The following is a 13,370-nucleotide window of genomic DNA, read 5'->3' as shown; positions in this document are numbered from 1 at the left end:
GCCCCGAACCCTACACACTGCATCTACATAGGCTGCCCTGAACCCTACACACTGCATCTACATAGCTGCCCTGAACCCTACACACTGCATCTACATAGCTGCCCCGAACCCTACACACTGCATCTACATAGCTGCCCTGAACCCTACACACTGCATCTACATAGCTGCCCCGAACCCTACACACTGCATCTACATAGCTGCCCTGAACCCTACACACTGCATCTACATAGCTGCCCTGAACCCTACACACTGCATCTACATAGCTGCCCTGAACCCTACACACTGCATCTACATAGCTGCCCCGAACCCTACACACTGCATCTACATAGCTGCCCTGAACCCTACACACTGCATCTACATAGCTGCCCCGAACCCTACACACTGCATCTACATAGCTGCCCCAAACCCTACACACTGCATCTACATAGCTGCCCCGAACCCTACAACCACTGCATCTACATAGCTGCCCCGAACCCTACACACTGCATCTACATAGCTGCCCCGAACCCTACACACTGCATCTACATAGCTGCCCCGAACCCTACACACTGCATCTACATAACTGCCCCGAACCCTACAACACACTGCATCTACATAGCTGCCCCGAACCCTACACACTGCATCTACATAACTGCCCCGAACCCTACAACACACTGCATCTACATAGCTGCCCCGAACCCTACACACTGCATCTACATCGCTGCCCGGAACCCTACAACACACTGCATCTACATAGCTGCCCCGAACCCTACACACTGCATCTACATAGCTGCCCCGAACCCTACAACACACTGCATCTACATAGCTGCCCCGAACCCTACACACTGCATCTACATAGCTGCCCCGAACCCTACAACACACTGCATCTACATAGCTGCCCCGAACCCTACACACTGCATCTACATAGCTGCCCGGAACCCTACAACACACTGCATCTACATAGCTGCCCCGAACCCTACACACTGCATCTACATAGCTGCCCCGAACCCTACAACACACTGCATCTACATAGCTGCCCCGAACCCTACACACTGCATCTACATAGCTGCCCCGAACCCTACAACACACTGCATCTACATAGCTGCCCCGAACCCTACACACTGCATCTACATAGCTGCCCCGAACCCTACACACTGCATCTACATAGCTGCCCCGAACCCTACACACTGCATCTACATAGCTGCCCCGAACCCTACACACTGCATCTACATAGCTGCCCCGAACCCTACACACTGCATCTACATAGCTGCCCCGAACCCTACAACACACTGCATCTACATAGCTGCCCCGAACCCTACAACACACTGCATCTACATAGCTGCCCCGAACCCTACACACTGCATCTACATAGCTGCCCCGAACCCTACAACACACTGCATCTACATAGCTGCCCCGAACCCTACACACTGCATCTACATAGCTGCCCCAAACCCTACACACTGCATCTACATAGCTGCCCCGAACCCTACACACTGCATCTACATAGCTGCCCCGAACCCTACAACACACTGCATCTACATAGCTGCCCTGAACCCTGCACACTGCATCTACATAGCTGCCCCGAACCCTACAACACACTGCATCTACATAGCTGCCCCGAACCCTACACACTGCATCTACATAGCTGCCCTGAACCCTACACACTGCATCTACATAGCTGCCCCGAACCCTACACACTGCATCTACATAGCTGCCCTGAACCCTACACACTGCATCTACATAGCTGCCCTGAACCCTACACACTGCATCTACATAGCTGCCCCGAACCCTACACACTGCATCTACATAGCTGCCCCGAACCCTACAACACACTGCATCTACACAGCTGCCCTGAACCCTACACACTGCATCTACATAGCTGCCCCGAACCCTACAACACACTGCATCTACATAGCTGCCCCGAACCCTACACACTGCATCTACATAGCTGCCCCGAACCCTACACACTGCATCTACATAGCTGCCCTGAACCCTACACACTGCATCTACACAGCTGCCCCGAACCCTACAACACACTGCATCTACATAGCTGCCCCGAACCCTACACACTGCATCTACATAGCTGCCCTGAACCCTACACACTGCATCTACATAGCTGCCCCGAACCCTACAACACACTGCATCTACATAGCTGCCCTGAACCCTACACACTGCATCTACATAGCTGCCCTGAACCCTACACACTGCATCTACATAGCTGCCCCGAACCCTACACACTGCATCTACATAGCTGCCCCGAACCCTACAACACACTGCATCTACATAGCTGCCCTGAACCCTACACACTGCATCTACATAGCTGCCCTGAACCCTACACACTGCATCTACATAGCTGCCCCGAACCCTACAACACACTGCATCTACATAGCTGCCCCGAACCCTACACACTGCATCTACATAGCTGCCCTGAACCCTACAACACACTGCATCTACATAGCTGCCCCGAACCCTACACACTGCAGCTACATAGCTGCCCCGAACCCTACACACTGCATCTACATAGCTGCCCCGAACCCTACAACACACTGCATCTACATAGCTGCCCCGAACCCTACAACACACTGCATCTACATAGCTGCCCCGAACCCTACAACACACTGCATCTACATAGCTGCCCCGAACCCTACACACTGCATCTACATAGCTGCCCCGAACCCTACAACACACTGCATCTACATAGCTGCCCCGAACCCTACAACACACTGCATCTACATAGCTGCCCCGAACCCTACACACTGCATCTACATAGCTGCCCTGAACCCTACACACTGCATCTACATAGCTGCCCCGAACCCTACAACACACTGCATCTACATAGCTGCCCTGAACCCTACACACTGCATCTACATAGCTGCCCCGAACCCTACAACACACTGCATCTACATAGCTGCCCCGAACCCTACACACTGCATCTACATAGCTGCCCCGAACCCTACAACACACTGCATCTACATAGCTGCCCCGAACCCTACACACTGCATCTACATAGCTGCCCCGAACCCTACAACACACTGCATCTACATAGCTGCCCCGAACCCTACACACTGCATCTACATAGCTGCCCTGAACCCTACAACACTGCATCTACATAGCTGCCCTGAACCCTACAACACACTGCATCTACATAGCTGCCCTGAACCCTACACACTGCATCTACATAGCTGCCCTGAACTCTACACACTGCATCTACATAGCTGCCCCGAACCCTACACACTGCATCTACATAGCTGCCCCGAACCCTACACACTGCATCTACATAGCTGCCCCGAACCCTACACACTGCATCTACATAGCTGCCCCGAACCCTACACACTGCATCTACATAGCTGCCCCGAACCCTACACACTGCATCTACATAGCTGCCCTGAACCCTACACACTGCATCTACATAGCTGCCCCGAACCCTACACACTGCATCTACATAGCTGCCCTGAACTCTACACACTGCATCTACATAGCTGCCCCGAACCCTACACACTGCATCTACATAGCTGCCCCGAACCCTACAACACACTGCATCTACATAGCTGCCCCGAACCCTACAACACTGCATCTACATAGCTGCCCCGAACCCTACAACACACTGCATCTACATAGCTGCCCCGAACCCTACAACACACTGCATCTACATAGCTGCCCCGAACCCTACACACTGCATCTACATAGCTGCCCCGAACCCTACACACTGCATCTACATAGCTGCCCTGAACCCTACACACTGCATCTACATAGCTGCCCCGAACCCTACAACACACTGCATCTACATAGCTGCCCCGAACCCTACACACTGCATCTACATAGCTGCCCCGAACCCTACAACACACTGCATCTACATAGCTGCCCTGAACCCTACACACTGCATCTACATAGCTGCCCCGAACCCTACACACTGCATCTACATAGCTGCCCTGAACCCTACACACTGCATCTACATAGCTGCCCCGAACCCTACAACACACTGCATCTACATAGCTGCCCCGAACCCTACACACTGCATCTACATAGCTGCCCCGAACCCTACACACTGCATCTACATAGCTGCCCCGAACCCTACACACTGCATCTACATAGCTGCCCCGAACCCTACAACACACTGCATCTACATAGCTGCCCTGAACCCTACACACTGCATCTACATAGCTGCCCCGAACCCTACACACTGCATCTACATAGCTGCCCCGAACCCTACACACTGCATCTACATAGCTGCCCCGAACCCTACACACTGCATCTACATAGCTGCCCCGAACCCTACAACACACTGCATCTACATAGCTGCCCCGAACCCTACACACTGCATCTACATAGCTGCCCCGAACCCTACAACACACTGCATCTACATAGCTGCCCTGAACCCTACAACACACTGCATCTACATAGCTGCCCCGAACCCTACACACTGCATCTACATAGCTGCCCCGAACCCTACACACTGCATCTACATAGCTGCCCCGAACCCTACACACTGCATCTACATAGCTGCCCCGAACCCTACACACTGCATCTACATAGCTGCCCCGAACCCTACACACTGCATCTACATAGCTGCCCTGAACCTTTCAACACACTGCATCTACATAGCTGCCCTGAACCCATGTTTTAATTTGTTTCCATTGAGATAGCAATCCCATTTGTTATTATTTCCTCCAAAGTGTATAACCTCGCATTTATCAACGTTATACTCCATTTGCCATATCCTCGCCCACTCACTCAGCCTGTCCAAATCTCTCTGCAGATCTTCTCCGTCCTCCACACGATTCACTTTTCCACTTATCTTTGTGTCGTCTGCAAACTTCGTTACCCTACACTCCGTCCCCTCCTCCAGATCATCTGTATAAATCTTAAATAGTTGCGGCCCGAGTACCGATCCCTGCGGCACGCCACTAGTTACCTTCCTCCAACCGGAAAAACACCCATTTATTCCGACTCTTTGCTTCCTGTCGGATAGCCAGTCCCCAATCCACTTTAACACACTACCCCCAACTCCGTGTGCCCTAATCTTCTTCAGCAGCCTTTTATGGGGCACCTTATCAAACGCCTTTTGGAAATCCAAAAACACCGCATCCACCGGTTCTCCTCCATCAACCGCCCTAGTCACATCTTCATAAAAATCCAACATGTTCGTCAAGCACGACTTTCCCCTCATGAATCCATGCTGCGTCTGATTGATCGAACTATTTCTATCCAGATGCCCTGCTATCTCCTCTTTAATAATGGATTCCAGCATTTTCCCTACTACAGACGTTAAGCTGACCGGCCTATAGTTACCCGCCTTTTGTCTCCTTCCTTTTTTAAACAGCGGCGTAACATTAGCCGTTTTCCAATCAGCGCCTCTTGCACGGCATCCCTTTCTGTGGGGCAGCCAGAGAGCATCCAATCAGAATCTGACCCCGAGAGATACCGGGAGATAGGAGGGATAGGCAAGCAAAATCTCAAGCACGGAAGGTGTGTTAAAGTAGAGCGAGAGAGAGACAGAGAAAGAGGGAGAAAGAGAGAGACAGAGACAGAGGTGGAGAGGTTTAGGGAGGGAATTCCAGAGTTTAGGGCCCCCCCAGGCAGCTGAAGGCACGGCCGCCAATGGCGGAGCGATGGGAATCAGGGGATGCTCAAGAGGCCGGAATTGGAGGAGCGCAGAGATCTCGGAGGGTCGTAGGGGCTGGAGGAGGTTACAGAGATAGGGAGGGGGTGTAGGGGCTGGAGGATGTTACAGAGTTAGCGAGGGGGTGTAGGGGCTGGAGGAGGTTACAGAGAGAGGGAGGGGGTGTCGGGGCTGGAGGAGGTTACAGAGATAGGGAGGGGGGTGTAGGGGCTGGAGGAGGTTACAGAGATAGCGAGGGGGTGTAGGGGCTGGAGGAGGTTACAGAGAGAGGGAGGGGGTGTCGGGGCTGGAGGATGTTACAGAGATAGCGAGGGGGTGTAGGGGCTGGAGGAGGTTACAGAGAGAGGGAGGGGGTGTCGGGGCTGGAGGAGGTTGCAGAGATAGGGAGGGGGTGTCGGGGCTGGAGGATGTTACAGAGATAGCGAGGGGGTGTAGGGGCTGGAGGTGGTTGCAGAGATAGGGAGGGGGTGTAGGGGCTGGAGGGGGTTACAGAGATAGGGAGGGGGTGTAGGGGCTGGAGGATGTTACAGAGATAGGGAGGGGGTGTAGGGGGCTGGAGGAGGTTACAGAGAGAGGGAGGGGGTGTCGGGGCTGGAGGAGGTTGCAGAGATAGGGAGGGGGTGTCGGGGCTGGAGGAGGTTGCAGAGATAGGGAGGGGGTGTCGGGGCTGGAGGAGGTTGCAGAGATAGGGAGGGGGTGTCGGGGCTGGAGGAGGTTGCAGAGATAGGGAGGGGGTGTCGGGGCTGGAGGAGGTTGCAGAGATAGGGAGGGGGTGTCGGGGCTGGAGGAGGTTGCAGAGATAGGGAGGGGGTATAGGGGCTGGAGGGGAGTTTCAGGATGGGATTATGAGGTGAAGCACCCGGGAGAGATTCGGAATTTTCGAATCTGGCGCTAACTGGGCGAGGGTTTCCACAACCGATCAGCCGAGATGGGGTTGACAATCTCTGGGAAAATGGGCAGGGTTCTCGATGGAGAGCTGATGGGGTCGGAAGCTATTGTCCACAGTATTCTGCGGAATGTTCTGTCCAGGCCAATCCAGCAGCCATTTTGTACAGGCCGAGATAGCCAATCGGATTCATGACTGACCAATCTTGTCGTCTATTTTCTCAGTCAGACTAATTCAGGGATAAATATTGACCCAGGGAACCAGAGAAAGAACTCCCAATAACCCTATTCGCCCCCCACCGCCCCCCCCCCCCCCCCCCACGCTGCTCTTTTACTCGTGGGAGCATGCTAATTTAGTCCCGTACACTGGGAGTAGTGAAAGCCTGCAATGTAGGCCCGAATCTCTGGATTAGGGCCTCAAATGGCTCAGTAGGCCTCAAACTTCAGAGAAACGCATCCAGAGACGACGGGGAGGGAATGGGGGTCAGAGTTGGGATGGTGTTCGAAGGAAAAATACAGGGAAACTAGATCCTGGCCCAAAATGCTTTTTTTCTCTCCTGGGAGGTAACATGGGGCTTTTTTTTAGCTGTGAAGAGTTTTGGAGGTTGGATTTAGACTGCCCAGCCTTAAATGCCCCTTGAATTTGCCCCAGAATTCAAGTCACAACAGGGAAGTGAGTGAGAAAATGAAGGAGATGGTCATCGACTCCAGGAAGCATAATGGAGAACACGCCCCTGTCTACATCAACGGGGACGAAGTAGAAATGGTCAAGAGCTTCAAGTTTTTAGGTGTCCAGATCACCAACAACCTGTCCTGGCCCCCCCCATGCCGACACTATAGTTAAGAAAGTCCCACCAACACCTCTACTTTCTCAGGAGACTAAGGAAATTCGGCATGTCAGCTACGACTCTCACCAACTTTTACAGATGCCCCATAGAAAGCATTCTTTCTGGTTGTATCACAGCTTGGTATGGGCTCCTGCTCTGCCCAAGACCACAAGGAACTACAAAAGGTTGTGAATGTAGCCCAGTCCCATCACACAAACCAGCCTCCCATCCATTGACTCCGTCTACACTTCCCACTGCCTCGGGAAAAGCAGCCAGCATAATCAAGGACCCCACGCACCCCGGACATTCTCTCTTCCACCTTCTTCCGTCGGGAAAAAGATACAAAAGTCTGAGGCCACGTACCAACCGACTCAAGAACAGCTTCTTCCCTGCTGCTGTCAGACTTTTGAATGGACCTACCTCGCACTAAGTTGATCTTTCTCTACACCCGAGCTATGACTGTAACACTACATTCTGCACCCTGTCCTTTCCTTCTCTATGAACAGCATGCTTTGTCTGTATAGCGCGCAAGAAACAATACTTTTCACTGTATCCTAATACATGTGACAATAATAAATCAAATCTATGTACTCTATGAACGGTATGCTTTGTCTGTTTAGCACGCAAGAAACAATACTTTTCACAGCATCCCAATACATGTGACAATAATAAATCAAATAAAATCAACTATGAGTTTCCCTCAGTGGGGGGCAGCTAAGAATTGACCAGATTGCTGTGTGCGTGTGTGTGTGTCTGTGTCTGTCTGTGTGTGTGTGTGTCTGTGTGTCTGTGTGTGTGTGTGTGTACCTGTATGTCTGTGTGTGTCTCTGTGTGTGTGTGTCTCTGTGTGTGTGTCTGTGTGTGTGTGTGTACCTGTGTGTCTGTGTGTGTCTCTCTGTATGTGTGTCTCTGCGCGTGTGTGTGTCTGTCTCTCTCTGTCTGTCTCTCTGATTGTCTCTCTATCTGTCTCTCTATCTGTCTGTCTCTCTGGAGTCCCATGTAGGCCAGACCGGGGTAAGGGCAGCAGATTTCCTTCCCGAAAGGGGGCGTTAGTGAACCAGATGGATTTATTATTTTTGCGACAATCGATGATCGTTGTCACAGTCGCCGTTACCGAGACTCACTCTCAATCCCAGATTTTATTAACCGGATTTAAATTAAAGTTAAAGTTTATTTATTAGTGTCACAAGTCGGCTTACACTAACACTGCAATGATGTTACTGTGAAAATCCCCGACCTGTGCGGTAGGCCACACCCCGCCAAACTGCAAAAGAGGTCAACATTTGGGAAAATGGCCGCCATCGGTTGTGAAGGGCTCCGGAACATTCTGAGGGGGCGAGAGACCCCAGACGGAGGCATTGTGAGGGGGCGGGTGGGTGTGTGGTGGGAGGGGGCTAGGATGGAGGGAAGCGGGTGAGGCACAGACGGAGGGGGCGAGTGGCGGAGTTGAGGCCTGCGGGAGGAGTGGGGCCTACCATTCGAGGAGGTTGAGTCAGGGAGGTGGGGTGAGCCCTTCAGCCCCTGAGCAGGGAACGGCCCCAGGGCTTTGGGCCAGCGCGGGCAGCAGGGACGGAGGGAGTCAGGATGTGCTCTTGGAGTCTGGGCCACGCTGTCAGGCCTGAGTGAGTGACCTCCGAATTCACCATGAAGTCATCGCAGGAAGAGGAGTTAGATCATCGCTCGGAATAAATCCCCCAGTCATTAGTAACCTCCAACTGGCTGAACCCAAGCAAGCTGCTTCCTCACAACTCCCCACTCAGAAATCTCACTCAGGAAACACGCCTAACATCTCACACAACTCTCACCCGCCTCACACAATCTCTCCCTCTCTCTCTGTCTCTCTCTCTCTCACTCACTTTCTCTCTCTCTGTCTCTCCCTCTCTCTATCCCTCTCTTTCTGTCACTCTGTGTCTCTTTCTCTCTGTGTCTCTGTCTCTCTCTCTCTCACTCACTTTCTCTCTCTCTGTCTCTCCCTCTCTCTATCCCTCTCTCTTTCTGTCACTCTGTGTCTCTTTCTCTCTGTGTCTCTGTCTCTCTCTCTCTCACTCACTTTCTCTCTCTCTGTCTCTCCCTCTCTCTGTCCCTCTCTCTTTCTGTCACTCTGTGTCTCTTTCTCTCTGTGTCTCTGTCTCTCCCTCTCTCACTCACTTTCTCTCTCTCTGTCTCTCCCTCTCTCTGTCCCTCTCTCTTTCTGTCACTCTGTGTCTCTTTCTCTCTGTGTCTCTGTCTCTCTCTCTCTCACTCACTTTCTCTCTCTCTGTCTCTTCCTCTCTCTGTCCCTCTCTCTTTCTGTCACTCATGTCTCTTTCTCTCGGTGTCTCTGTCTCTCTGTGTCTCTGTCTCTCTCACTCTCTGTCTCCCTCTGTCTCTGTCTCCCTCTGTCTCTGTCTGTCTGTCTCCCTCTCTGTCTCTCTCTCTAGCCCTGTCTCTCGCCCCCTCTCGTCTCTCGCTATCTCTCTCTCTCACTCTGTCTCTCGCTCTCTCTGTCACATTCTTCCTCTCTTTCTCTCTCTATGCCTCTTTCTGTCTCTCTCTTTGCCCCTCTCTCTGGCTGCCTCTCTCTGACTCTCCTTGTCTCTCTCTCTCTGTTTCACTCTCTCTATCTCTGTCTCTCTCTGTCTCTCCCTCTCTCCCTCTGTCTCTCTCTCTCTCTTTTCTCTCCGGGGTGGTACAGTGGGGTTAGCAATGCTGCCTCACAGCGCCAGGGACCCGGGTTCGATTCCCGGCTCGGGTCACTGTCTGTGTGGAGTCTGCACGTTCTCCCCGTGTCTGCGTGGGTTTCCTCCGGGTGCTCCAGTTTCCTCCCACAGTCTGAAAGACGTGCTGGTTAGGGTGGATTGGCCGTGCTAAATTCTCCCTCAGTGTAACCCGAACAGGGGCTGGAGTGTGGCGACTTGGGGATTTTCACAGTAACTTCATTGCGGTGTTAATGTAAGCCGACTTGTGACACTAATAAATAAAACTTATGAAACTCGGTCTGTATCTGTCTGTCCCCCTCTGTCCCTCTGTGGGAGGGGTCAGTGCTGAGGGAGCGCCGCACTGTGGGAGGGTCAGTGCTGAGGGAGCGCCGCACTGTGGGAGGATCAGTGCTGAGGGAGCGCCACACTGTGGGAGGGTCGGTGCTGAGGGAGCGCCGCACTGTGGGAGGGTCGGTGCTGAGGGAGCACCGCACTGTGGGAGGGTCAGTGCTGAGGGAGCGCCGCACGGTGGGAGGGTCAGTGCTGAGGGAGCGCCGCACTGTGGGAGGGTCAGTGCTGAGGGAGCGCCGCACTGTGGGAGGGTCAGTGCTGCGGGAGCGCCGCACTGTGGGAGGGTCGGTGCTGAGGGAGCAGCGCACTGTGGGAGGGTCAGTGCTGAAGGAGCGCCGCACAGTGGGAGGGTCAGTGCTGAGGGAGCGCCGCACTGTGGGAGGGTCAGTGCAGAGAGAGCGCCGCACTGTGGGAGGGTCAGTGCTGAGGGAGCGCCGCACTGTGGGAGGGTCAGTGCTGAGGGAGCGCCGCACTGTGGGAGGGTCAGTGCTGAGGGAGCGCCGCACTGTGGGAGGGTCAGTGTGAGAGGTGGGGTCGCACATCGAGTTCTAACCTGTCCCACAAGCACACATTTCCCTGAACATCCTCTACACAAACCACAGCTCCAAAAAAGGAAAAGTCGCAATGTCAATGTCACAACAGTGATTAATTATGGGTTCGAGACTAAACCACCCAGACGCAAAATTCAGACAGACATCATTGAACCCTCAACTTACAATCACGCCCTCGACAGAGTGTCCTGGGAGTGTTTGATGGGGGACAGTGTAGAGGGAGCTTTACTCTGTATCTAACCCCGTGCTGTCCCTGTCCTGGGAGTGTTTGATGGGGGACAGTGTAGAGGGAGCTTTACTCTGTATCTAACCCCGTGCTGTACCTGTCCTGGGAGTGTTTGATGGGGACAGTGTAGAGGGAGCTTTACTCTGTATCTAACCCGTGCTGTACCTGTCCTGGGAGTGTTTGATGGGGACAGTGTAGAGGGAGCTTTACTCTGTATCTCACCCCGTGCTGTACCTGCCCTGGGAGTGTTTGATGGGGGACAGTGTAGAGGGAGGTTTACTCTGTGTCTAACCCCGTGCTGTACCTGTCCTGGGAGTGTTTGATGGGAGACAGTGTGGAGTCTTTGGGATATTAAAAAATGGGCGGCGCAGTGGTTAGCACTGCTGCCTCACAGCGCTAGGGACCCAGGTTCGATTCACGGCTTGGGGTCACAGTCTGTGCGGAGTCTGCACATTCTCCCCGTGTCTGCATGGGTTTCCTCCCACAGTCCGAAAGACGTGAAGGTGAGGGTGTATCGGCCGTGCTAAATTCTCCCTCAGTGTAACCCGAACAGGAGTGTGGCGGATTTTCACAGTAACTTCATTGCGGTGTTAATGTAAGCCTGCTTGCGACACTAATAAATAAACCTTGAAACTTAATGTCTCCCTGCTGCCCCTTAACTCCCCACATAGAGACCCCCCCCCCCCCCCCCCCCCCCCGCTCCCCAGTTCTTACCTCTGCGGTCGTCCCCCTCCGAGAGGGCGCTCCCCCAGTCGCTAGCGTCCCTGCTCGTAGCGCCACTGATGCCCGGTCTTGCGTCCCCCCTGCCCTGTGGCAGGAGCGTGCCAGCGACCACTGCCCAGAGGACTAGCCAGGACAGGGCGCCTGGACCCCGTGGGGGACCCTCCCTGGACATCAGACCCTCCCCACCAACCCCAGATTCGCCCCCACCCCCAACGCAGGGGAGGCGAGGGGGGGTGAAAGGGGGGAACGGAACGAGAGGATTAGAGAGTTATTGGCTGCTGCCAATTCCCAGGAGTTCGCCACTGGTTCCTATCTCTCCTTGTGTCTCCGGCCTGCCGGGATGTTTGGGAGGGCAGGGGGCAGCTTGGGGAATTCTACGAGGCTCCCTCTCTCTGCCTGGAGTGTAATCCTGTGGACGCAGCCTGCAGGGAACAACGACCCTCTTTCAGAAACCTGGGCAATCTTCTCTCCCTGCCCCCATCTCCTCCGATGGCTTTCACACTGCCTAATCTCAGGAACACCCTGGCTCAGATTTCTCACTCTCTCTCTCTCACTGAGAGTCCAGGCTTCCTGCGGAGTGTACCCAACCCTGACACCATCCGCCTCTCTCTCCACCCTTAACCCATTGCCTGCTGGAACACAATGAGAGGCAGGAGAAAGGACAATTGAACACAGAGAGAGAGAGGGAGAGAAAGAGAGAGGTTGCTGCCACACTCTGGCCAGTTAGAGTGTGGAAGGGTGAAAATTATTCGAACTGCCCCTTGCCCCTCCCCCGCTCTCTCCCCATAGCCCTGTGTCAATCCGCAAACTGATCCCACTGCCCCGCTCTCTCCCCATAGCCCTGTATCAATCCCCAAACTAATCCCACTGCCCCGCTCTCTCCCCATAGCCCTGTATCAATCCCCAAACTAATCCCACTGCCCCACCCTCTCCTCATAGCCCTGTATCAATCCCCAAACTAATCCCACTGCCCCGCTCTCTCCCCATAGCCCAGTATCAATCCCCAAACTAATCCCACTGCCCCGCTCTCTCCCCATAGCCCTGTATCAATCCCCAAACTAATCCCACTGTCCCACCCTCTCCTCATAGCCCTGTATCAATCCCCAAACTAATCCCACTGCCCCGCTCTCTCCCCATAGCCCTGTATCAATCCCCAAACTAATCCCACTGCCCCGCTCTCTCCCCATAGCCCAGTATCAATCCCCAAACTAATCCCACTGCCCCGCTCTCTCCCCATAGCCCTGTATCAATCCCCAAACTAATCCCACTGCCTCGCTCTCTCCCCATAGCCCTGTATCAATCCCAAACTAATCCCATTGCCCCGCTCTCTCCCCATAGCCCTGTATCAATCCCCAAACTAATCCCACTGCCCCGCTCTCTCCCCATAGCCCTGTATCAATCCCCAAACTAATCCCACTGCCCCGCTCTCTCCCCATAGCCCTGTATCAATCCCCAAACTAATCCCACTGCCTCGCTCTCTCCCCATAGCCCTGTATCAATCCCAAACTAATCCCATTGCCCCGCTCTCTC

The 13,370-nt window shown here is 53.9% G+C and overlaps 1 protein-coding gene across 5 annotated transcripts in view; it reads right to left on the bottom strand.

The window, feature by feature from the left end:
- Positions 1 to 12,495, bottom strand: part of adam15 (ADAM metallopeptidase domain 15) — a 107,556-nt gene extending 95,061 nt beyond the window's left edge. For all 5 annotated transcript variants that reach the window (XM_078204976.1, XM_078204980.1, XM_078204981.1 and 2 more), the window contains exon 1: positions 11,832 to 12,495. In XM_078204976.1, coding sequence (XP_078061102.1) covers positions 11,832 to 12,012 — 181 coding nt within the window. In that variant the 5' untranslated portion in view covers positions 12,013 to 12,495. The remainder of the gene's footprint in view (positions 1 to 11,831) is intronic.
- Between the last annotated feature and the right edge of the window lie 875 nt (positions 12,496 to 13,370).

Source organism: Mustelus asterias, unplaced genomic scaffold (genome assembly GCF_964213995.1).
Source record: "Mustelus asterias unplaced genomic scaffold, sMusAst1.hap1.1 HAP1_SCAFFOLD_538, whole genome shotgun sequence".
NCBI lineage: Eukaryota > Metazoa > Chordata > Chondrichthyes > Carcharhiniformes > Triakidae > Mustelus > Mustelus asterias.
The sequence above is the reverse complement of the archived record's forward strand: the minus strand, read 5'-3'. Positions and strand labels throughout refer to the sequence as shown.